The 26,799-nt window shown below is 40.9% G+C and overlaps 1 protein-coding gene across 1 annotated transcript in view; it reads left to right on the forward strand.

Moving 5' to 3' along the window:
- Positions 1-519: 519 nt before the first annotated feature.
- The window catches only part of LOC306743090 (TOX high mobility group box family member 2-like), a gene marked incomplete at both ends in the record, with an annotated part of 71,686 nt that continues 45,406 nt past the window's right edge, over positions 520-26,799 (forward strand). Inside the window, one exon of the mRNA XM_079225571.1 lies at positions 520-624. Coding sequence (XP_079081697.1) covers positions 520-624 — 105 coding nt within the window. The remainder of the gene's footprint in view (positions 625-26,799) is intronic.

Consider the following 26,799-nt stretch of genomic DNA (forward strand, 5'->3'; position numbering starts at 1 on the left):
CGTTCCTCTTTCCCGTTTATTATCGGCAGAGGTCGCATGGCAGAGGGAAGTCCGACCACTTCTGTACTGGAACCAATGCAAGAATATGCACCTCCATAACAAAGCCTGTATGGAGTCCTGAGAGCAGTAGGGAAAACAGAGGCTGCGAATTTATGGGCTGTTCAACCAAAAAGATCTAAACAGAGAGGACCAAAGTTGGAGGTTTTGCTTTTATTTGTTCTGGAACAACGGGATAGTTTTGCCAACACGTGTGTATCCAATACATTTGTGCTCTCCCGTTTTGAGTGAGTGAGCGTTTCGCATCCTGGTGCGAGGCTGCGAGGAGGACTGCGCATCACCAGAGTTGGTGCCGAAGTTCGGCCGCGGACGGATGTGAGGGAAGAGTGTACCGAGTGAAACTCCCCCACTTCTTTCTCTCTTTTTTTTGTCCCTCCTTGCTTCGGCGTTGTGTTTGCTGAGACGATAGTGAGTCAAAGACGCTGAAAGTGATTTCATGCCTTCAGTCTCGCACAACCTGAGATGGACGTGAGATTTTATCCTGCCCCCCCGGCAAATGTGGGTGCATGCTCCCTACCGACTGATCCAAGTTGTCTGAGCTCGTTGGACTATTACCACTCGAACAAGGTAAATAACAAAACTGTGTTGTCTCGTGCATTGACATGCTTCACATTTCACCTGTCTCCTTACATGAGCCAACACAGCCTGCAACATGCATGCAATGCAAACGCATGCTTTTGGACGCTTTGTTTTATGTTTTTAATCCACGGGCGCTCACTTGCCCCAAACACACACACAGCTATCCAAAAACATGTCAAGTGTCAGCAAATAAAGTGTCCGGAGCTCCGAGGATGGACTGGTTTTAATTTAGTCTGGAACGGGACGCAGTATTTGTATTCCCTGTTCCTCTAGACTCAAACCTGCAATCATCCTATTTTGCTGAAAGAAAATGTGTTGTCAAACTTTTAGTTTTTTTTCTCTCACCAACATGGTTATTATGTTATTTCCTCGGTGAGATTGTGCAGTTGTGTCTCGCACAAAGCTGGCATTAAGTGTCCCACCCGATGTGGAATACTAGAGGCTGTATAGAATCCATACTGCCCCACTTTGCTCTCTGCTCCAACATCATCTTCCCTCTCAATGATTTCTTATAGCTTATATGCTTTTCCGCTGGGAGTTCAACGATTAAATGGATGTGTGCCAGTAATGTACTGTTAATTACTTTTTAAAGAGAAACCACAGAGTGGCTGGCACATGTATCACTCTTTTCTCTCTCTCTCTCTCTCTCTCTCGGTTTGGACACCCCGCAGCATTTTACCGTGAGACCTGCACTGACTCCATTGCAAGTGCGCAGGTGGCATTTAAAACAGCATTATGAATATTTTGTAGTTTGACATTTTCCGAGAAAAAAAACAAGTCATCATCCTATTTCAAACAACAAACCAGTGCTTAGTAATCCTGTTATAAATAACCGAAGGATGGGGCACCACTAGAAAGAAATCTCTCGATGTAAGAGATTAAAAAAACACCACAAAGTAAGATAAGCTCACAGCAAAAGTTGTATTGAGTTCCACAAACACAATATATATCCAGTGGAAACACTGGAAAAACTGTTTTAAACTGTTAACATAAGAGACTTACAGCTTCCACGAGGGTTCGCAACATCTCAGCCATCGGCAACTACTGAATTGGACTTTGGTGCCGTCACTTACCGTGGTTGCAATATTACAAATCAAAAAGCTCTGGATGTGGACCAGCTTCTGTAGATAGAGAAGATTTGGAGTCCTTCTGGCTTGCTTTCTCAGATAAAGATATAGCTTCCAGGTATGACAGTGAGGGGAATGATGCACAGTTGGGGATGTTTGTCTTTTTCCGTGTGGGCAATGGAAAGTGTCTGTAACTGAACGAAACCTTCCAGTTATCAACTGAAAAGATCATCTCCCAATTTAGAGCTTAAAAAAATGGTGCAACAATAATCTCTGTTCAGGTTTGGTGGCAGGAAGCTTGTTCAGGTGTGAAAGACAGAAACAAAAGCAAACCGGGACGCAGTTTTATTCAGTGACTCACATTCGATCACAGATGAAATAAAGTCGATATAAAACATTTACTGATAAGGCAGGTTTACACCTGTGACACACAAATGGGCTCATATAACTGTCTCCTCCGCACAGGCTATCTTTTTTTAGGTCAAACGAATTAGGATCATCCTCTATGCGGATAATCTGCAGAATATGCTGATATACACACATACACACTGCATGAATCCTGGAAACAAAGCCAGTAGAAATGAAATGGTATGAAGTGCTTTCACAAGGGAGAAAGTGACACCAACTACTGTCACCGATACAAAAGTGTGGCGCCTCTCAAAATTACGAGTGTTCATTTGAATTATTGAAATCCCTCCACTCCCTTCGCTTGAGGGAGTGGGGGCTCTTTCCACAAGGGGAGGTATAATTTGCTATCATCACATGTGTAACACTAACTACCTTCACTAGCGATGCAAATGAGGCCCGGGAGCAGCAGGGATCACTTGGTGTCCTGTTAGCACAGTGCACAGGGTCAAGTTCCGCTCCTCAAGCACTTGTCAAACTGGCTGTGGCACCATAGAGACATCCGATTTGTTATGTACGTTCTGTATCTACGGTTCAGATCTGCCCGCTGCTAATCATGTCTGACAGCCCTGGTTGGTCACATTCTGGCCCAGGTCTCTTTCTGAAGCAGCAGGAAGGCAAAAGGCTTATCATAAGCATTAAGGTCAAATGTTTTTATGGGCTTACTTTGCATATTCATGTGGATATTTTTGTTTGTAGCTTAATTTGTTGTTGAGTCGGTTGCCTTCTAGTTTATCTTAAGAACATTCTTTTGGGATAATGCTATTTGAAAAGAGTAAAAATAAGAAGGAGCTTTTGGTGAGATGGTCGCAATTTGGCAACTGTGTTGAGATTTAGCTCCATTATTCCTTTCTGGGCGATTCAGTATATCCCTGTTTGAAAAAAAAGAAAAGAAAAAAATAAGTAATTCGGAGCCTGTGAAAAGCTCTCTCCTTTTACCGCTGTGAAATTAACAGTGTAATCTGATTTACACACAAGCTTAATTGGATAAAAATGAGCATGTGCTGGTATTTTAGCTTTATAGTCTGTTTATTTGCAAACTTGTTTTTTGTCTACTCTGCACAAACACAAGCTTATTTGAGTAATTATTAAGTTTATGTGACTCCCAAATAACACGTGGAGCAGAGACGTGTTTTATTCATATTAGTTTATGTGCAGGCATGCTTCTTGATGTACTCTTTCTGTCACCTAATTTAATGTGCTGATAATAAACGTGGTCACTAATCACTGTGTGGAGCATTTCCATTACTTTGGCACTGTTGTTCGTGATCGAAATGAAAATGTGAACCCTTTTCCAGCAAAAATGTGTCATCGACTGGTCTTTAAGTAACATGACTTATTCTGCTGGTTAAACTACTTTGTGCTAAGACTGTAATCACTGAAGTTCAGCACTGTCAAACAGAAAAGGGTGAAGAACGCAAAGAAAAGAGAGGCATAAAATGAGCAGAGACACTTCAAGGATAAGATGATTCAGAAAGATCCATAAATAACCCTGAAGATTTCTACTTCAATACTTTCAATACTCATTTTATTTCACTGTGAGTTACGTGTCTTTTATTACTGTGGTGCTCTCCCACAGCCGAGGAGAAATGACAGAGAATAATACCATTAGAACAGCTCTGGTAATATTCAACTGGGCCATGTTTTAATGGTGTCTGCTGCCTTACAAGCTGCATAACACACATATCACTCATATATACTGTGCAAACACCATACAAATTCATACTGCATCTATTGTAGAAAGCATTTTAAAGTATAAAGATGCATTTTGTGCGACACAACATGTATGACTGGAATTGTTGTTTGTCTGACACCTTTAGTTTGCTCTGTGAAATGCAACACAGTGTCTGCTCCTTTATTTGAATACCTTAATCAAACAGTGCTGACGGCTGCTGCTGCATACAGTATAGCAATAGCATAGAGTGCAAAGAGAATAGGGTATGTGTTTAAACACCCGGGCCGCACCCAGCTCATATATCTTCCTAACAACTGATATCTGCTTAGATAGAACATGACTGAAGAGCTGGCTTTGTTAGTTGGTGGTCTCCTCTGCCTCAGATAAGATGGGGTATGATGTACTTCATTTGAATGCCTTATCTCAGTTTTATGTTTTATTACAGGACTGCCTGGTGTACTGTATGCTGTGCAAAGGTTTGATTACTTTATATTAACATATTCAGTCGGTTTCCACCAACTGATCGTCCTCAAGTAAAATAAGCTCTTGAATAAACACATATTTATTGTTAGTGTTGTCTAATTGCAAGCGGTATTTTTAGTCCCTTGAGTACTTACACATGGTTGACAAATTAACCAGTCTGACTATACCTAATGTTCATGTTGAGTAGCGCTCTCGCTATTAGCTAATGACAAACTCTGTGGTTTGTGACAGAGAGACAGAAAGGGAGAATCACAGGATGAGTGAGAGTCAAATGGGTTGAAGTAATCAGTGGCCCACTATGGGGACAGTGTGTGTATCTGTGTACGTGCGTGTGTGTGTGTGTGTGTGTGTGTGTGTGTGTGTGTGTGTGTGTGTGTGTGTGTGTGTGTGTGTGCAGGCTAACTCGGGGCCATTCAAGCGTTTTGCTGACTACAGAATCACAATCACAATTGCTTTCATAGCCCAGTGCAGAGGAAGGCCATGCATACCACAGTAAGGGCCTGTGACACACAGCGAGCAGGGGCAGAGCAAAAACAGCCACTAAATCATATTCTCCCTGCCCCAACACACGGAGGAGATTTTTAATGGGGATTCCGACCATTTGAAATCATTTCAATAAAACTGGAATTGGCTCTGACATTGGCAGTCACATAGCCTGCATATGGCACAGAGATTTTTGCCATATATATAAATATATATACGTATGTGTGTGTGTGTGTGTGTGTGTGTGTGTGTGTGTGTGTGTGTGTGTGTGTGTGTGTGTGTGTGTGTGTGTGTGTGTGTGTGTATTTAACCTCGGTGACTCTGTGTAAAAAGTAATTTCCCCAACCAACCAAAAGGTGTCTACATCTGTTTCTTGTGACTTTTTTAGGGGGATTTTTGCAGACAGACATGAGTATTGATGAAAGGCAATAGAACACGAGATGCTGTAATGCCACACACAGGATCAGGAATAGCTTTTTCATTATTGAAACTCTCCGTGTCTTGTTGTTTAGCCTTTAAATGCAGTGTTTGTGTTTGATGTAAGATATAAGAGTGTCAGTATGAATGTATGCGTGTGGTAGTGGCGGTGGTGGGGGGGCTACCCATGTGCTAATTATTGGCCCTGGCAGTGCTAAGCTACTTCCTCGTTGGTGGGTACCAGTGCGTCCCCCTTAGCGTCTGTTACCATAATTAAGACCAGCAGCCCCACTGTAGTGTGCTTACATTAGTCAGCCCGGGCCTTCCCATGGGGCAGTGCGATGGCATTCTCATTCTTACTGCAGAAGAAGAAAGAAAAAGAAACTGCAGCAGCACCTGCTCCAGAGTAGGCCCCCGGGTGCTTAGTTTAATGTTGATTATGTTTGTTAATGACTGTAAACACTCAAAAGGAAAGACACGTGACAGCATGGTGCAATTGATGTGCAAACAATGCAGTATATCTGTCCGTCCGTCTCTTTAGTGGTTTAAACTTAATTGCACTGACAAGATTATTGGAGCTTTCAGCTGTCCCATCATGGGTGTATAACATGAGACCTCAAAGTAACTCCCAATTTAGTTTTTTTCTGTAAGCAGTAGAAAACAAAGGAAACCCCTTTCAGAGTATGATAGGGAATGCTATATTAAACAATACACCGCAGATATTGTGCATCAAAGCTCCTGAAGAGCCCAGCCCAAGTTGACAGAAAATGTTTCTGTGTCTTATATCATTGTACTTTTGTATCTTTGAGTTTTGACTGTTAGTTTTAAAAAAAGCAATATAAAGTCTTGGGCCTACTCTATGTACTTGATAAATGTATGAATGTACATATGTACTGTGTGTATGTATGCACTGTGCTGTATATGTACTGTATGTAAGTATACATGCATGAAAGGGGATGGAAGCTGGACAAACATTCCCAGTTGTCCCAGCTTCCTGAGGTATGTCCTGTGCAAACACCATGGCCCATGGTATAAACTCCTTGCCAGGGATTTAAGGATCTTTCCCTCCCTTGTTTTCACTGAATACGCTTTACAAATATTATTGGCCTGGGGTCAGTGCCATGTTTGCACTGCGGCCTGATGGAACAGAGGCCATCTGAAAGTTCAATTAATGGTCCAAAACCCAGACTAACACATAAAGTACGTATAAAGTAGAATGATCAGATAGCTCCTAGAGTGCAAAGCATGATTATAGAGTATTTATCGGAGTGTGCCCGTAGATCAATCTAATTATTATAGATAGATTATCAATCACAATACTTTTTTTAGGGTTGCCATTCATTAGCAGATCTTTGACTTCTCACTAAAGCACCGGTGTCTGTCATTAATTCGCTGGCAGGCGTTAATTTGGACTGAGAGGATTCCACTTGAGGAAGACAGGGTTGCTAAATCCATATGAACCTGAATATGCTCTCTTTCCTCTTTCCCCAGCTGTGACTGTCTCCACCTGTCCCTTGTCTGTCAGGAGCATGTGTTTATTATGTGTGACATATTTAGCAGGCAGATATAATTGCCTGTGCAAGGCTGTAATCGTCTGCGTCCAATTCAGTCAGCAGAGACTGCGGGAGCCCACAGAGCCACCGAGGTAATCAAACTGTGGCTCATTCTTCCTCTTTGAGAGCTAATGATGAGCTTCATGATCGTTTACAATGGGCAGAGAGAGAAGTGTGACAGAAAGTACAGTGGTAATACCATGGTTTTTAGGTCTTGCAATGCTATTATCTATGGTTTAAGAATTGCCCCGAGAAAAAAAGAGTAGTGTATGGAAAGTTTTGGAAAGAGAACAAAAATAGAGATAGATGTTGCTAAAGAAAAAGGGAGGTATCGAGGTTAGAGGAGACTTGTGGGTTGAGAAAGGGGAGGGAAAGCAAGAGAAGTAGACCTTCTCTTTGTGTTGTCGACCTATTTAGTCTCAAGCTGGACACGACCCATGTCAATGAGTGATGTCGCTAAGAAAAACAAACAGAGGGAAGAAAAGTAGGATTTTGGAAATTATGACATATGGTCGATGGTGTTATGCTGTCGAGGACTCCGTCTCTCTTAACTAGGCCTCAACAACCTCTAGCAGAAGGGTTCTTAACACACAGGAATGGAAAACTTGAGCTTTATATAGAATTGTTAATAACACAGTAGACAGTAGTGAACAACCATAGCCTAAAGCAGCACTTACTGGCACAACCCACATGAGCCATGCAAGTATGTGTGTGTGTGTGTGTGTGTGTGTGTGTGTGTGTGTGTGTGTGTGTGTGTGTGTGTGTGTGTGTATGTGTGTGTGTGCATACATGTGCGCTTTGGTGTGTGTTGCTGGCACCTTAACAGTGGTGGAAGAAGTATTCACATTGTTTACTTTTAGTAAAAGTAACAGTTCCACACTGTGATACAGGTGCAAGTCATAAAGTAGCTGTGTGTGTGTGTGTGTGTGTGTGTGTGTGTGTGTGTGTGTGTGTGTGTGTGTGTGTGTGTGTGTGTGTGTGTGTGTGTGTGTGTGTTTGTGTGTCGTGTCTGTATACACCCAGTATAGCATAGATCAGAGGGTAATGTATGTGAAAGCAAAAGAAGGCTTGACCTTAACCTTTTTGTAACAGAATAAATAAAAAAGTCTTACATGTAGTTGTCTGGTTATATTTACCAAGGTGTTCAAGAAATCCATTTCTGAGATTTCTGCTGACAGAATAATTCAATTGAGATGACAAAACAATTACAATTAAAAAATGACATCACTGCAATGTCTTTCCAGAAAGTGTCCCTGTTACTCTCTCCAACACAAACATGTAAAACATGTTGTCAATGACAATTTCCCTGAAACCCAAGGGGATGTCTTCATGTCATGTTTTTGTTTAACCAGCAGTCCAGATCATAATGATACTCTGTTTACTATCAGAGAAAAGCATCAAATCTGTACCGCTAGCTGTTAATCTGCAACAACGGGTACAGATAGTCCAGTTACTTAGCAAAGGCATCGGGAATGTCATAACTAGGAACTAATGTTTGCAGCAGCCGTGCAGGGAAAGGGAGTGAAAACTGAGAGATGGTCATGTTTTATTAAGCCTGATAATGCAGCCTAATCTGTGGCTTGGGTTACACAGTGCTTTGTGGGTAATTAGAGATCATGTCGTATGCCTGGCCTGCTGAAAATTTGCACTCCGCCCTAATCCCCTCCTATCCGCCTTTCACCCGCCACCTCCCTTCTTCTCTCTCTTCATTCTCTCCCTCACTCACCCCCCCAAAAAAGAGCTGGCTTCCTGTCAGGGAAACGAACAAATAAACAAACATGGCAGCCATACTTCAGGTAGCTAGTCATCAGAAAGTGTATACCTTGCTGTAAGATACTTGGAAATGTGCGTATGTGCTCAGAATTCAATAAGAGGAAGTTGACAGTGGAGCACTTTGTGGTTTGCATTGTGGAACTTGTTAGATGAATGACTAATGCCTCCTGGCAAGTGCCCCAGGTTTACTATTACCAAAACAATGGCACTTGATACAGAGCACCGTAGCCTTGGTTTTCACAAAGACGAAGCTCAGGCTGGTGTTTTCTTTTGAACCCTAAATGCTGACTGCCCATTCATGCAACATCCCCCGAACACAGAGACACACACAAAGGAAATTCTCAACTGACACGGTGACTTGTTGAAAAAAAAAAACATAACAACAGCTTCTTTCATAGCTCACTATCCCCAAATGTTTCCATTCTTACAAACTGAGAAATGTTTCCCTTTCTAAGGATGAAGATATGGCTATTACCAAATGTACAACAGTCCACGTCTTTACATACACAAAGTTATATAATTACTCGGATTATGACAGCAACTCCATTAAAGAGTCCAAATCAGGTGGAAATTATTATTCAGTTTTAGATTAAAAGCATCCACTGCCTCCCGCCATGAACTCAAGAAACTACTGGTTTGAAGACTGGATGAAAAGCAGCTTTAGATTCTAACTCATTGAGTTGAATTCAGTGTTTCCCCGACAACTTTTTTCACGCTTGGTGGTTTCAGCAAAAAAAATCCCCGTACAGAAAAAGAAGACATGAAAGAAACGATAAAACCAACCATATAGAAGTCACATGCATTCATCCCCTCTGCATCTTAAGTACCACTCATAAAATGTCATCCTACAGTATGCGCTATATGAGTCACTGAAGTATTATGGAACTATTTGATTCCTATGCTATGAGTACACATGATAACAGAATTATCATAGACACAAGCCGCAAATAATGAACAGCGTTCATGGACATGTGGCACTGAAGTCATGCACCTCAGCAACCTCTTCAGAGCCACCAGAGGTCTTATGAGTTGTCATTATTCAGACATAGAGTAGATAAAGGCATAGTGTGTCATAGGGATATATAACAAGCTTTCAAACAGCTCATATACCACCAGGCATGACATTTGCATAAACATTTAGCAAAATGCAAAACTGAGCTATATTCAAAGCATTCAAGTAGCATGGTGATCATCAGCAGAACGAGAAGCTTTTAAGAGTTGAGGCAGATAATGGCTACCAGTGGCTCTTTTTCTCTTTTATTTTTTGTGGGTATGGGCAGGTTAGGAACCAGAGACAAATATCTAAGCAAGAGAACAACAGTGAAGTTGTTAAGCTGCTTGTGTCAGTTTGAAGTCAGGGCCATTTTGACATAATACTGTTTAATTGGCTGCAATGGTTGTCAATCGCGGTACACATGCTCAATTTAATTTTTTTTTTAATATATATTTGTAAAACCTGTTAACATCTGGATACCTCTCCTGTGTTTCGGCTGATATTGCAATAATCATCAGCTATTTGCACAGTGCTGTCTTTATGTGGCGATAAGTGTTCATTTTTGTTATGTTAGTCATTTTCTCAGATTGATGAAACTGTGCAAACTGTAACCACAAACACTAGACAGGATTGTGGGCCAAAAGGTGCTATGATTGGATGTAGGTGATATCACAACAATCCCAAGTTGCCCAATTAGAGCTTCAAACTAATTTTGAACCGTGCACACACACACACACACACACACACGCACGCACGCACACACGCGCCTCTCTATTACACCTGTGAAGCCTCCACCGTCCAACCACACAAACACACACGCACACTTCCCATGTAGCTTCAAGGCATTTCATTTCCTCCCTTCCTATGACAACATCACAATATAATGGGACATGGTGTCACGTGACAAGCGCAAGTACATGGAGCAATCAAATCTCTCTTTCTCTCTCTCTCTCTCTCTCTCTTTCCCTCTCTCCAGCTTGAAGGGCAGAACGGTCAGCCGTTACATAAACTAGAGTTTGTTCAATTACAGAGAAATGTGCTTCGTGGCCTTGTCATAAGCAGAGTGATGAAGCAGATACAAAACTAATTAATTATATGTGTTCCTGAAGGATTTTGATAAAATACCTTACTTTCTGTGCTCACTCTGTCCATGGAACTAAACTGTCGTGAGATATTTCATTCAGGTTTGTTGCTGAATGGGGCGGTACTGTAAAAGAGCATGCCATCCTCACCAGTGGAGATGCTATAGAGTTGTAATATTTGCACTGTAGGACGTGACAAACCAAGAATAAAAGAGTGAAGTACCAAACAGTTTCCCAAACAAGGAAACAATTGCTCTCTGTAAGAGCTGCATGATTATAATAAAATTGTACCTAAACCTTTTACACAAACATATATCAACTGGGCACTGCTTTCACTTCCATGTTGTGCGAGGCTTCACTCATGCTTATTAACAAGCCTCGGCATCAAAATAAGACATACATTAGATTCTTATTCACCTGAATTCAGTGCACCGGGCTAGTGCTGTTCTACTCTGAACTGCAGCCACAACATTCCTGCAGGATGTGCATTCAGAGGCATCATGACCACTCCCCAAAACTGAAGCCAAAACATCTTGATTGCCCCCTGGTGGCTGGCTGACATCCACTGTTAAGGATTCAAGGATAATTTTCCATTATGCAACCCAAGGTTTATCGACGAAATGCATGTCTAGTCCATTTACCACCCAAGAAAACATGACAACACAAAACAAAAGTCCTGCGCTCTGCCCTGTGGTTCGCCCGTCAAGTGCAGCTTGATCCGGGATGCCAGGACTGTAAAGATGTCATCACAATAGTCTCCCATCAACCTCCCATTGCTGGGTTAGCCTGAAGTCTTATTTCATCCATATTATTTTCCTGCAACCAGACATCAGACAGCCAGGAGTAGGCTGAGAGCTGAGTAGCCTCGTGGAATATTAGGTCCTCGCTGGGCTAGCTTAGCTTCCATCTCGGCTTTTGGGTGCTGGTCTGGCTTGGTGGTTGGCAGAAGCTGTGGGTGGTGAGCGCCTCAAGGTCTTCTGTTCTTGATCCAACACACGTGCTTCCCTCTCCGATATTGATGACTGTATCTCTGTCATAGGCCATACTCGCTCCATCCAGTAAGAAACACGAAAAGACAACACCTTAAAACAAAAATGTAGCAAAGTTCATGGGAGCTAGCAGCCGCTGCATCCACATGTCCACCCGTTGGTTTAGCGGACCCTCAGTCCAGTTATTCACTGTGTGTTGCAGCACAGTACCATCGCACAGTTTTCAGATGAGCCTGTAATTAAGTAATCTCGACGCCTTGAGAGTGCGACTATAGCGCACTGAGCTGAGACCAATCTTCAACTAATTGTCCTGAGTTTTAATTTCTAATGGAATAAGGGCCAGAGGGAACGTAGCCTAATGAGATGCAGTGACTGTGTGTGTGTGTGTGTGTGTGTGTGTGTGTGTTTTATCTGTTTACTGTAACCACTGTTGGCCCTGGTGAATAGAGAAACAAGAGTGAGTAAAACAAGATGTTCTGTTTTGATTTTGTTACCTCGTTTCTGTTTATTCTACGAAGCACTCAGGATGTCTCTGTTTTTCCAAACTGTAAATTTACACGTAATAAATGGTAAATGTACCTTCAAATAAGTAACATAATTGATTGTACATTGACAGTCAAAGTATAATAGGCCTTTTAGCGATACCTATGCCCTTTTATACAAACTTGGGAGCGCCTTCTCTTAATAACGGTGTGACATTGGAGACCCTTCCAAAAGTGAGAAGTGCTTTTGCCCTTGGCACTCAAGTTATTGCTCAGACAGCATGGTTGTAGACTGAAAGTGGAAAGGTTGTTTACATAGCCTTGGGAGTGTTTGTGTCATGATTTAGATTCCAGGCATTTCAACATCCAAATAAATCAGTTTAGACTTCTGAGGACAAGTAAACCTCCAAAAGAAGAGATGGTCCAGCTGTGTTTAAAATATGTTAGGTAGTTTTATCTCTAAAGCTCAAGCAATTTTGTTTCCAGCTATTATAGGCAAAGGAAGTGGGGTCAAAGTTCACGCAGCATATGCGCTTCAATGTATTTGCAATAGAGATGTTTAACCTTTATTTACAGTGAAATATTGCTTTTGTTCCAAGTGCATTAGAACTGTGGGTTTAATGACACAATCAGCTTGTCCAATGTCATCTTACAAAAGCAACAACTTTGGCAGCAAAAGAAGAAAAAAAAACTACACACATGACTACATGAATCTTTCAAACACTTTGGTGACTTCACTGTAATTTTTCTACCTTATCGCTTTCGAGTGGAGTTTGCTTTTGCAACTGACTCAAGGCCCTTCCTCTTATTGTTTCAGTATGTCAGAGCATTGTTTGAATGAGGTCACCCATTACCGATCTGGCCTGGGGCCAGCTTGACTTCAGCTGATTTAATTGAATCTACGACATGAGTCAAATTCAAACAAGCAGAGACTGCTTTGCCATGACAGCCTCATTACTCCACATTAAGAACTCATTTCACAATGCATTGTGACTTTGGGCTTGACAAATGGTGAAAAGGGATGAAATCAAATAAGTGAGTACATTTTGGAAGGCTACTCTTGAAATGCTCTGGCTGAAAACACTCCAAGTGCTGTACATATATTTAAGGAGAGCCACAAAATAGTCTTTCTGCTATTTTGTATAAGTTAAAGTGAATGCCTTCTGGGTTCGAGTGTTCCCATGTTTGCTGTCTGCAGTAATGGAATGACATTCAATGCCATTTTCCCTTTTAAATAGGATTTTTGTCAAAGTGTTATGAATCCAACCTGCCTTGTCGCTCAAGCCACAGACAGTGCTGGGAGAGGGGAAAATATGCCAATGAAACCTTTCACTGTAGACGTTACTGTTAGCTGTGAGCAGACCAAATAATGACGCCTTTATCACATCGACGGCGCAACAAACAAGGAAGGCTTTCTTGTGCCAGACCACAAGAAGTGATATCAGGCTTCATAATGTCTTACATTATGTATATAGCACATACGCAACATTCATAGCATCTCAGCTTTGCGCTCACTGAATTTCAGCATTTCATCAGCTCCAACCTCGACAAAATTTCTCAATTAAGCACGCATTCTTTGAGAGCCACTGGCAACTCGGCCATGGCTTTAGGGGAAAAGAGAACATACAGCAGGCTCAACGTGCCAGGGCCTACCTCCACAATAGGGAAGGAAATGTTGAGACTGCGAGGGCTGCGGAGTGGAGATATGGCAGTGTTTGCTTAGGGCTAGGTATCGGGCACAAAAACAAACATGGCCGCCCTTAATGAGCCTGTTTGCCTGCCAAAGGTAAAGACAGCTGTTGTCTCTCGCCACAATGGAGCAGGCTGCAGGGCCACGGAGCATAGAGGAGCACTCTGCGTCTCCATAGTAACACTCACCTTGTGTGTACACAAGGGGGAACTTATTAAGTCCTCTTTACAGATAATTACTGAGTAAAATGTAAATCGTGAGGCCATACAGCACTTTCATAAGGTCGGACCGTGGAAAAAAAGGTTTATTAAGTATGAAGTGAGTCTTGTCTTTAGAGCACTAAACGTGATGTTATCAGACTTTTTGAGGGGCCGTATTTACTTTTTGCGTCCGTGTGTTGGCTCTGCAGATAAATCTCTTTAAAATCTCTCCTGGTAAATAAAAACTGGCGTCTCAAAAGGACCCTAATGCACAGCAAAGGGGGGTGTAGCGAAACCTGAAAAAGCACTTTTCTGCTGTATGAGAAAATTAATACATCTGAGCTGTGCCTGTCCGACTGAATCAGCACTGACAGCTTGCTGCACTCCAAGGCTAATTTTAGAGTAAAACATGAGTGAGATGACTGCACAAGCATTTTGTTGAGAGGAGAGCAGCCAGTAAGAAACTGCAAACATTAAAGGTTCAACCGTCAATTGCATCAGGAGGGCTTCTATTGAAACAAAGCCCTCCCAGCCCCCACCGCTTTCCTGCCATTGTTTACAGTACATTTTGAGCTATTGAATGGTTGACATTTTTTTTCTCATTATTATACTGGCTTTGTTCTGACAAAAGGACTGAAAATGTCACAGACATTATAGTTCATATTGTATGGATGAGTATGCTGTGGACTGGAGGATAGACAATAACTGAAAAATAACTCACTTGATTATAAAACCAAAACACAGATGAAGACATGTACCCTTCATAAAAGAAGGATGTTTGTTGTGCAGTCCAGCCTGACATTTTGGATCATACAATGATTGCTTTTACTCCATTTCTTCAGTGTTTGATTGGTTAAGATTGACTTTGCCACTTAGGTGTCTTAACTTTGATACTGCAACAATGAAAGACTGGAAACCATGCTCTTGAATTAGGAATTAACTGTTCCACATAATTTATGCAAGTCTTAGATTATGTTTGAAGAAGATCATGGAAATCTTATTCAAGCAAAAAAAAAAGAAGCTTGTGGGATATATTCTTTTCTATCTCATTTTTGACAGCATTCACTTTACACTCTTGTATTATCTTTTGAGGAAAAACATTAACATTACAATTAGATTCTGCTTGTCAGATGACTGTCGCTGTGTTGCTGTACAAGCTTGATGCTCATTTCCTGTTTGACTATTTAAAAGAAATGCCACATAACTTAAATGCTGCAGTCGTGTGACTGAGTTCAAAATGCCCCTGACCACATGTTTGACAACAAAGGTCTTTGCAAATGGTGATTAGTGATATGACTGGTTGGCATTATCTGTCCTACATCTTTGCATTACTGTAATACCATATATTGCATGTGACTGCTCCTCTTTGTTAGTACTGCTGAGGCAGCAATCTGGACGTACAATTGGTTGTTTTTCTGCTGTGCAAGGAAGCATTGAGATGTTTTTACCTTCTTTGTCACCCTACATGATAATATAATTAATTAAATCATGACAATAGACAGTCCAGGAATAGATAAAAGGGAGTTTAATGTGAACATACAAACATTTCTCAGAGGCAGAAATGATGTTCGGTTTATTTAAACTTCATTGGGTGGAGCTAAGGAATCACGCAGACCCGGTGAAGTAATGGAGCTGAAAAAGTGAAATCATAGCTGTAGCTGTGAGCCTGCTGAGCTTGTAAAGTCAAATATGAAGTTTATCTATTTATTTTAATGGTAAGATTTACTACTTTTTTGTTCTGTTTTGTGCGTTGTATAGAGTTACAACAGCAGCATGATTGCACTTATACATTGAGATTTAACTACTAGGTAACAGTACAAAGAAATGCCAGTATGACTAAACCTAAACCCATTTCCAGTTAATGAACCATTATGACAAATGGTAATTTTTGCAATTATTTTTGCAGCTGTGCAGGGTTTTATGTCTGCTATTTTCACCCGAATATCATCATCTTTTCGACAGAGATGTTTGGCTTGCTGCATGTCTCCCAGGCTGTAATCTGTTACCACTTCCCCTATTTGTTTGCAGCAGTGTCTTTCAATTAAACAGCAGGGTCAGTTTCTTCAGAGATTTTGTTTTCGAGTGAATCCCCAGAGAGGGAGCAGAGGAAATGGCTGAACACATCAGACACATTTGTCTTCTCTGCTTAGTTACCTTGCAGGGGGAAGATGGTGATACCCATTTCCTCCGTCTAATGTGTTTGCTTTACACCCTATACCCAGTGTCAACATGCAGCTTCTTGACAGTCATTTTTCATTTGGAACAAATAGCTCGGCTGAATAAGCCAGGGCATTGCATAGTGTTTTGCTTTTCCCATCTTTTATCAACTGGTTGTTGTTTTAAATGTGGCAAACTTCTATAATGTTAAGGTTAAAAGTGCACTAGTCAGAGATTATTACTTAATAGCTTTGGTAGGTTGTTGATTGAGAATAAAAAGCCAATTATCATAATAGGATATGGGACATAATGACATAATTAAATGAGTGTGACAGACACACAATAGGCCTGCTCTGTCATCGCCTTAGCCCAGCTCGCTTATTAGAATTAATCTGGCCTAATTAAAAATGCAAATGGCTCAAAGTAATGACGGAGTTTACATGTTTTTTATAACATTTAACTGATTTAATTACATGGAAAATGAAATGGTGGGATGTGCGATTGAATTGACAAAATTCCGGGGTGTTCACCTTCCTCTCGGTTGCCACAGAGAAATTAATATTCTCACATGCCAGGAAGAGAAGGTAATGAGATTACTGCTCTCCTTCCTTCTGTTTCTCTCTCCATCTCTGCCTTTTAGAGGCTGTTGGTTTGGTTCATCCAACCAAGAAGAGCTGTTTTATTGTTATCACTGAAAACATTTTATCTGTATTGTGTGTTTTTTTTTAAAAATAATCAAACAGCCGTGTACAGGAAAGCTCAGAGGTCTTAACAGGCTGATGTAATTATCTAAAGTGTAATGACATGTTGCTGTATAGCCCGCAGCAAGTTGTCAATGTACAAGACATGGTTTGACATTTTTCAGTTTAACTGCAGGAAAGTGTTTCTCCCTTGAGAGGACTTTTGTCATATCACATTAAAAGATACCAAATATATTTTGTACATTTCTGGAAAATCCAATTTAGCAAAAACAAAAATTATGTTTATGTGTATGATGCTGCAGGATGCTCAAGATTAAAGCAAAAAATAGTCTCGTAAATCAGTCATTTATTTTTCTACGATCATACAGTATATCACAAACAATGACCTGTTTGAGTGAGACCAGACAGTTCCTGTTTTCAGCCTTCATGCCATTAAAGGTTTCAGACTAGATTCAGACTGTGTGCACCTTGTACTGCCCGCTCGTTAAACGTGCAGATTGATAGTTTTGCTTACTTGAAACATGTTTGTTTTTTTGCACCTTTCAGCCATGGTTGTAAAAACCCGCTAGTATGCGGTGGACATCCTGTGGGGGAGGAAATTGATTTTGCTGGGTTTGTTTGTTCTGGATGTGACATGCATTGTTTAGTTTTTTTTCTTCTTTTTTTTTACAATTCTGACTTATTGTTTTATTGGTGCATTAAAATATTTAATGGTTGTTATGATTTTACAGCTGTTTCAAAATAGTTTTATGTGAGCCTGTATTTCCCAATCATAAAAGGCCTACAATGTGCAAGAGAAGTAATTTGGAAGTGACAGAACCTTTTTATATTTGATTCACGTGAATGGGCCAGATGTTCTGTTTTGATCTTGATGCGCTGTTTCTATGCCTATTGCACCATCTCCCACCCACCTAGCTTTAAAATCATCATCAGCAATGCAGTTATTCAATGTGTAATACAGAGATGTCAACGTCAAGCTACAAAGTGGAGAGTTTGAGAACACGCTGTGAGAGAACACTTTTTATTTAAAGACCATTTATTTTGCAGCAGGATGAAGACTTACCGACATCAAACTTTGTGTTGACAGGACAGGATCAATTCCAACTGTGTGTCCGTACATCAGCTCAATGTGTTGAAATGGAAAGTATGCTATCGATCTGTGTGCATTAGTGCTCTACAGTAACATAAGCAATGAGTGGCAGAACAAAAGAGGCACTGTGTGTCATGCTGGAGGAGAGGCGAAGTACAACGAGGACAGTTAACTTCATGCAGTCTTTTGGCATTTTATTGTTTATCATTTTAAGTACCAACTTGCATTTTTCTTTCATAAAAGTATTTTTCTCTCATATACATCTGGAACAGATTTGGAATAGTTGGAAATATATAGGCCTATGCCTAATATGCTGTTTTGCCCTGCAGGAAAATAATTTATTAAAGTATATTGTATTAAAAAAAAATATGATACGTCTTGACTTTAAAAAGCTAAGAAGGCCATTAAAGCCGGCTGTAATGGAGGTCAGGCAAGACAGTTACATCCTAGAAGTCAAGTTGCTCATTTATATCTCCATGAGCTGCCCTCACTTACAACCGGATCGTCAGATGAGGCTGGAAAGCATACATCCTGAACTGATATTCCTCCTCTTCCAACTCATACTCTCCCTCAAGGGACAAAACACAATTACTCCATTGTGCCACACAGTACAGTATGTCACATTCTGCACATTTCTGCTAGAGAAAAGATGCAGTGTTGTGTCAGAGCATATGGCATCATGATGAATATATGCTTTAGAGGAGGAGGAGGGGCAGTGTCAGGGCACAAATTGAATGAACTTTAGCGCGGTGATTGGATTAGTGTAGTGTAAACAAAGGGTTATTTCTGTAAATATCCTAATCCCAGGGGCCAGGATTAAAGGCGCACAAACAGAAGAAAATGAACAAAGAAAAGTTTCCGATTGGCCCAATATTTCTGCTTTAGTATGTTAATGTTTCTAGCGTACTTTGTAGAGGAAATACAAGGTTTAAAAAGAAAAAAAAGATGTCAAGGCCACACTACCTTAGATATGGAGACAAACATTTTTGACCACATCTGAGAGAGACAGTTACAGTGTCGAGGCCTTTTCAGTAACTAACTGCACACACTGATGACAGGAAACATGGTGGTGACAAGAAAAACCCTGAGATGCCACACAGAGGGGTAAAAATAGGTGTTTTGGCAGTGAGAAAGAGGGCGGAGTAGAATTACAAACAAGGGGAACATTGGTGGACAATGTCTCGTGAAGGGACTTTCTTCTGCAGGCCCAAGATAGGAAACGTAACTCTAATGCTCTCTTTAATGTTCCCAAGTTGTTCAGATCAATCTCATTTTTGCTTGTAGGTTTTCTGAGAAGGCGACAGCAGCAGAAGAGTATTTTTTTTCCCATAGTTTAACAACAAAGAAACAGTATGCACCTCCTACATCTTCACAGTTAGAAAAGCTGCCCACTTTAACCCATTACCACCTTAAATGTGTTACACATCACACTTCTCACAGTGCCGGTAATATTCCCTCTCAATGCTGACCCAGGGAAACCCCACATGTGTTGTTGGTGTGAAGGGTGATCACAGCTTGTCTAAACCAGTCACTCAATGCTGGCTAAGATCATGCTGCGGCTTCTTGTGTCAAACACTAGCATAAGCTCCCTACAGAATACGGCGATAGTGGATACTAGACATGACTTCCTGAACCCCAAGATGCTTTAACATGACCGTGAAGTATAAGCCACATGCAACTGTCATAAGGTCACCAAACTGCAACTTCGGATATGTTGAATGCATACAAATACAATTTCAACATACACTATTAGTATGCCATGGAAACACATCAATCTTGTTCATTTTATACAGTATAATGTCCAACAGTGGATCCCAAACTTGGGGACCACAGACTGTGTATAAGAAGTGGGAGTGACCCATCGGTTTGAGGATTGCTGTTATGAAGCCTCGAGTTTAATCTTTTGGACGTAATTAACTGTCTTATACTGAAAACACACTGTCAAAGAGTTCAAGTTATAAGACAAAAATACATACAACTCTCAGACAGCATAGTGGAACATACCCTGTTCTATCGTCTATTTGACTCTAAATGGAACCATCATTTATTAAATGGACATCATGCTGTATTGAAGAATACTTTAAACTGAGTATAATATAATTGAGACCATAAACTTCGACAATTTTACTGAAGTAATAAGTCAAGTGAGAAGTAGGGTCATTTTCTTAAAGATTTATATACAATCAGACTTATTTTTGCTACCAGAGGAGTTGCCCCCTGGCCATTAGAAAGAATGTATGTTTAAAACACTTCCCTATTGGGTTCACTTCTCATAACCAGAGATTGCCGTCCGATTGCCGTCCAGTTAAGATGTATTTGATGGGTCAAAAAGTGATTAATGGTATAGTAACATAAAAAAGAACATTGTTCGGTTAGAGATGAAGATCATTTTTTTGACTTTTGCTTTTTTCTCTCGCAAATTCAAGGAGAGGTTCACATTTATTTAATCTGCATTTTAACAGTGAGGCACCCATGTGAACATTGAAACTGGTTTTGTTTGCTATAAATATTCCTCTTTTTCATTTGGGACGTTATTAAGATCCCTTCCGAATGTGCTAACGCTGTGATCTCTCATTCTGTGCAAAAACGTAAACATGTAGTGCTCATAGACTGGCGTGCAAACACTTCTATATTCCTAAAATCGTTAGCTTATTGTGTACTTAACTATACAGAAACAACCCAATATCTACCCATTTGGTTCAAATCGTAAAATAACTCATATTCAGTATCCTGTGTCATGCACCAGGTTTATGTCTGACACGTGTAAACGGCAGTCAAGTCGGCCTTTTCTCACCAGACCACCATGTTAGAGCTAACGGTCAAACTGTAACACCCAGTTAGAGTCCGCTTTTGGCCCTTGAGGAATGAAAAACGATGTGTCCTCAACGCCTGCCCCTCCTCTGCATATCTGCTCATTCATCTGGGCCGCTCATTAAATGGTAATTACCTGTAATTAGTGATTCATGTCGCTTTAATGAAGATGTTGAAAGCTGTTGGAGCCAGAAGGGCTGGCCTTAATTCTGAGTGATGTTCAAGATTAGCGGCAGACAGGAATTCAATAAACACAGACAGATTAATGAAATATTAGCATTTAGCGGGTGGCATAGGTGGCTTGTATATTGTTTATATTTCACATTCATTTTCCTTTTTATTGCCATCAACACCTGGCTCTGGAGGGCAAGTATCAGAGCAGGCTAATGGGCACGATGATGATGAAGCCGTGTGTGTTTAAGTAAGTCTGTGGCGCTTTCGCGGGCGAGTGTAGTGCTCCAGTGTGTGCTGTGCTGAGTTTGTGTGTGTGCGAGAGAGAGGGAATGTGTGTGTGTGTGTTCCCTGGCGGCGTGGTGAGTGTTTAATCTGGCCCGGTGGCGTGCCGTTGGCCCGGCTAATCACAGTGTGTCTGTAGGAGTGCGCTGAGCCAGGGGAGCATGCCGTCGCTAACAGCGCCTGACAGACTCATTAGAGAGACCTGGCACTGAGCTTGCAAGGCACACACGCGCACACACACACACACACACACACACACACACACACACACACACGAAGAGAAAGATACACACTCAAACACTTTGAAACACACTGTAGGAAAGGCACTCAGGCTCAACTGTGCAGACATTGGGATAAATTCACACACTCACACACCTTCTTTTTTTGGGGACGTTCTTGCTCACGCACACACACACTCATTCATATAATCATTCATACATGGGTGTCTGCTGTTTCACCCTCCCTTTCCCACACACGTACAAACACACACACGCTCAGTGCTCCACGTGTGAGAACAAGGCAGGCGGTGACCCCTCGCAGTCGCAGCCCAAACACAGACAAGAGCCGAGAGAGCATCTGGGAAAAGGAGGAGTGAGGGAGGATGGAGGGTGGGAAAAAACGAGAGGCGAAGAGGAGTGTAGAGAAGGGAAGCGTCTGACGCAGCAACGTTTTCTGCCATTCAAATGGTGTGCTTAGACAGGCATATGACATTTTCAAAGGCTAATTAAATGCAGTCAGGAGATCACCTGCACCCAGTCGAAAACCGTAAGAGCGTAAAAGCCAGTATGTTAGCAATGTATCGAATGTCAACTGTATTTACAGCTACTGTGAAGTAAGGCAAGGGTTAGAAAACACTCTTTTTGTCATTGTGTGATAATTAAAGTGAAAAACTATTAATTTTACAGGATTAGGTAGAATGACATTTAGCAAAGTTCAACAAACTACTTTGACAAATTACTTAAGGCTTGCTTGCGTTGCTCTCACAGCGAGGTTAATTGCAGCTCAGCTGCAGGAGAGCCAAGTGGAAACATTAGGTTCGGCTGAATAACAGGTGAATGCAAAGCAGGTCAATACGTAATCAAGTGTGGGCCTGCCAGCTGTTCACTCCCTCTGCTCTGCCACCGCACAATGGACACACACACACACACACACACACACACACACGCACACACACATACACACACTTTGCTTTGCACACAATAAATAACAGGGACAGAGTTAAACAAGTAAACAAAGATTATTATTATTATCTATTGTTTTTTAAGTATTTCTCTCATTTAAATTCAATTCAGTGAAGAATGTATTTGTCTCTGTTCATACAAAACCAGTAGTACACAATACGCTACTAACAATATGGAAGTGTTTGCATGCCAGCTTTCTCAAACTTTTTGGTTTATAACTCCTACATGTAAAGTGGTGTCTGCTTGACACAGGCTGAAAATCTATGAATATACAAAACTAGTGAAATACAGTACATTACCAACTGAGAACACTTGAATCATTAGGAAGGAGTTGTTTTATGTTTTTTAATTTCTTAATTCCAATGAAAAGACCAAACCCAACAATGACTTCATGTGACTAAAAAGTATTGTCTCTAGCCTAAGCCTGATATAGCTCATTTATTTGTGCCCTCTATTGATGTAATAAAATAAAATAAAAAATGATTAATAAGCCACAACGTCTTGGTGCTGTTATGACTCACCACCACACCAAATCTGTATTATTTCGCAGTTAAAAATAATCCCCAAAAAGGCTCTTCTCTCCTGTTGAAGTTATGGTAAACCTGAATAAATATGTGTGTGTACTACTTTCAAGTGAACTGTTGCATGTGTACATATCCAGAAGACATGGAGCAACATTAACATTCATTTGAAGTTGTGATTCTGTCTACCTGGAAAATCTAAATCGTTTTGCTCTGTGTTGCTCTCACAGATAGAGAAGTTGGAACACATAGTTGGTGTTGGTCTTTTCCTTGAAATATATAAGACTTATTCTCTAATACTCAAACACTTGAAAGCAAAACACTTTCAAGAATAAAGAAGAAACAAGAAGGTCCTAATCAAAATAACGCCTGGCTGAATGATGAGAAGTTATACTGTATATTATTCTGCCAGGTCACTCTCTCTCGCTCTCTCGTTCTCTCTCTCTCTCAATTTTAAACACTAACCACCTTGTCGGTGTTTTTAATCTAGCCTAGTAGCTGTAACTGGAACAAGTTTAGCTGACAACCTTGTTTTGTCTAAAAGCTAAATCAAACTGTCTTTAATTTTCTCTCCCACTGCACCATATGACAGGCCAAATCTCCCCCCTCTCTCTCTCTCTCTCTCTCTCTCTCTCTCTCTCTCTCTCTCTCTCTCTCTCTCTCTCTCTCTCTCTTCAGAGTACAATAGCTATTTTGCTCTCTTCTCACCCCTATTCTCTCTCTCACTCTTCTCCAGCACAAGGCTGTGACATTGAGGGAATGTGATGTGATGTATTGTAGTGAATAATGTATTCTGTGAGGATTGTACAGAGTGCGTGGAGCAGATGGCAGCAGGTTGATCTCAATGTGTGTGTGTGTGTGTGTGTGTGTGTGTGTGTGTGTGTGTGTGTGTATGTTTTATGATGACAGTCTGTGTATATGTGTGATGCCCGTGTGTGTGTGTGTGTGTGTGTGTGTGTGTGTGTGTGTGTGTGTGTGTGTGTGTGTGTGTGTGTGTGTGTGTGTGTGTGTGTGTGCTCACACAGAATGGGGGAGGGGACGCAGGAGAAGATGGGAGGGGGAGGGAGGGAGAGTGGGGGTTGGTGTGCATGTGTGTCTATGTGAGCCTCCTTTGTGAGATAAAACATGCAAATGGTGGATTATTTTAATGCAGTTTTTTCTAGAGCCCTGAGCTGTAATCCCTAAAGCAGTTGAAATGAAAATAGTATATGTTTTCTTTCAAACTCTCTCCCTCCCGCTCTGTTTTTTTATTCCCTGATAGGAATTTACAACCACCAGCTGTCTAGGAACGGGATCCTTTGCGCTTAAATTTCTCTCTGGTGTAGTTACAGCCAAAGACTGATGATTACAGCCGGATAGCATGGAATTGACAAATGCTATTCAGGCCTGAACTGCACTGTTACACAGTGGAAGATCATGGTTGGGAAATGTTTCTGATTGAATGGGATAACAGTGTCGATCATAGAAATAGAGCCGAATGCTCAATTTGTTTCTTTGAGTGGACTGCAGATATGAAATATGCGCATTTATAAACACTTGCACATGTGCAAGCCCGCTGGATGCAAAACCCCCAAAATGAGGCTCTGAATCACAGGACTACAGCCCTTGTATTACATTGCTCACATATATAGTTTATCTATAGTTTATAATTTGTCTAAACAATAAAGAATGTCTCAGCCATCATCTGAGCTAGCTAGATTTTTGTCATGCTTTCACATGTGAAAGATCATATTTCACATGGGAAATGTCAAGAGAACCCATTTCTTTGTTGACGAATGCAATGTTTTTTATGTTGTGAAGTACAGAGAACAAGCATTTGTCTGGGTATGTGTTTTCGTTTTTTGGAAAGGATGAATAGGAGGATAATAAGCAGTGGAAAAGCACACAAGCACATAGATAACCACGTTTCCCCAGTATGAAGATGTCCCCTATAGATGAAGCTAACAGATGGCAAAACATATTTACATTCACTTAGGTGATGCATTTAAATGCTGAAGGTTATTCAACAGTTTCCTGCACTTAGCAGAGACTGAAATTCTGAAATGTTCTGAAATATAAATTGTAGGCGTCTGCCGGGTTGCGCTCATACTGTTTGTTTTTGATGGCTTAATCATTCATGCAATTATACCACACTGATATTGTGTACCTTTATATACTGTTACTTCTTATGCCCATTCTTTTCCTACCTGTTGGGAGCAGGTGACGTGAAGCCCCACTCTCTGCTCTCAGGCTGCCTCAGGCCCCTGAAGGCTCATCAGCGATGTGGCAGCAACAAGATATTCAAGGTGGCAAGTTCGGTTTGCAAAGTGCAAAACCTGGTGGATGCCTGGCACCTTGCCTGCAGTACTGTTATGTTACTGAGGCAAGACACCAAAACAACAGCACACATCCCCACACCACAAATGCAAAAACAGTGGGAAAGAAGAGGAACCTCGTTAATGCTTTTTATATGAAAACCTTTGATCAGTTAGTCATTATAAGAGTTGTTGTGCATATGAGGATTTTCTAGAAATATCAAGGCTGAAACAGAGCGTATGAAACTGTACGGAGAAGAAAGCTTGTACATTATTGTCTCTTTCATATTGGGGACAGTGAGCATAATTGAGTAAATGTATTTAAGTATTTGAGCGAGTTGATTCAGCCTCTCTGGGATGGTTGATATTGTACTTAGGAAGAATATTGCCCCAGGCAATTCATTAGTAGTAAATAATTGAGAGGCTCGGATAGTGCTAAGGTGAAACGCCTGTTATTATTTTATGGAGTTTGTGTTCTTAGGGCTCTTCAGTTTAAGAATATAAAAAATGCACAAGCCTTCCTACAAATTACTCACTGGAAAGATTCACAATGGGCGTTAATGTCTAATCGTCCATCTTCCATTGTTTTCCAGCTCTGTAAAAGTGTTTGGCTGCAGCATTATCAATTATATTTCTACGTTCAGTAATGTTCTCTTATGTAATGAAGGATGATATTTTATGTTTAATTTCTTTCATTTGAGACAATTAAGACACAGCAGCTATATACAGTAGGATACTCTCCATTGCCATATTATTTAAAATAAATTAAATATCTCCAACCTTTTGAAAACTTGTAGCTCAGATGCTCAAGGTGGGGTGTCGAGATTGTGATGGAGCTCTCAACCATCCGGGCAGCAGGCCAGTATGCAGCTACATGAATAAGAGCTTATATTAAACAACAGTAGTCCTCAGTGTTGAATGCGCCTACCTCTGTTTATTCAACCTCAGAGAGGCTCATGCAAATGTTGTTTCTTTACATTAACTTAAACTCAACTAGGTTTGTTATCAACTAAAAGGTTTTCTAAAGCTTTCCTTCAAACCCCAATGTTGTTTTTCTTCTCTGTGACTTTAATTTGCGTCTGTGCACGCTTCAACTTAGAAGGAAATTCTCACCTTTACTTGTTGGTTTTCCGGTGATGAAACTTAAAGGCCACTGAGGTTTTATTTAACATCTGGCACACCAACACACCACCACGTGACAACCAATGTCAACCAATGGGGGCGCATCTGAGGGTCTGATTGGTTATTCACAGCACTGCATGCAATATAATAGCGTTATATGTCTAGCTCGGTCTGTGGTCGAGGTGCAAGAGGTGTTTGTTCCACCAGGTCAACTGTTGTGTATAGTTGCTCAGTGTTTTGTAAGATGCTGACACTTGTGGTGGGACTGTTTTTTTTTTTAGCCATCCTCTATGGTGTCAATCTATCTGACTCCATTTGTCCAAAGTGAAATGTTACATGTATTGACATTTGTGACAAAGATTCTTGCTCCCTAGAGCTAGAGGATGAGTCCTTATGACGTTGGATATTCCCTCACTTATCATCAGTCCCACCAGCAGGTCAAAAGTTACACTTTGGTTATAACCTAATGAGCAAATTTCAGTCTGACTTATGAGACAAAATATTCCAAAAACGGTAGTGATCACAGTATGAATCCTT

The sequence above is a fragment of the Taurulus bubalis genome, assembly GCF_910589615.1.
Source record: "Taurulus bubalis genome assembly, chromosome: 11".
Taxonomy (NCBI): Eukaryota; Metazoa; Chordata; class Actinopteri; order Perciformes; family Cottidae; genus Taurulus; species Taurulus bubalis.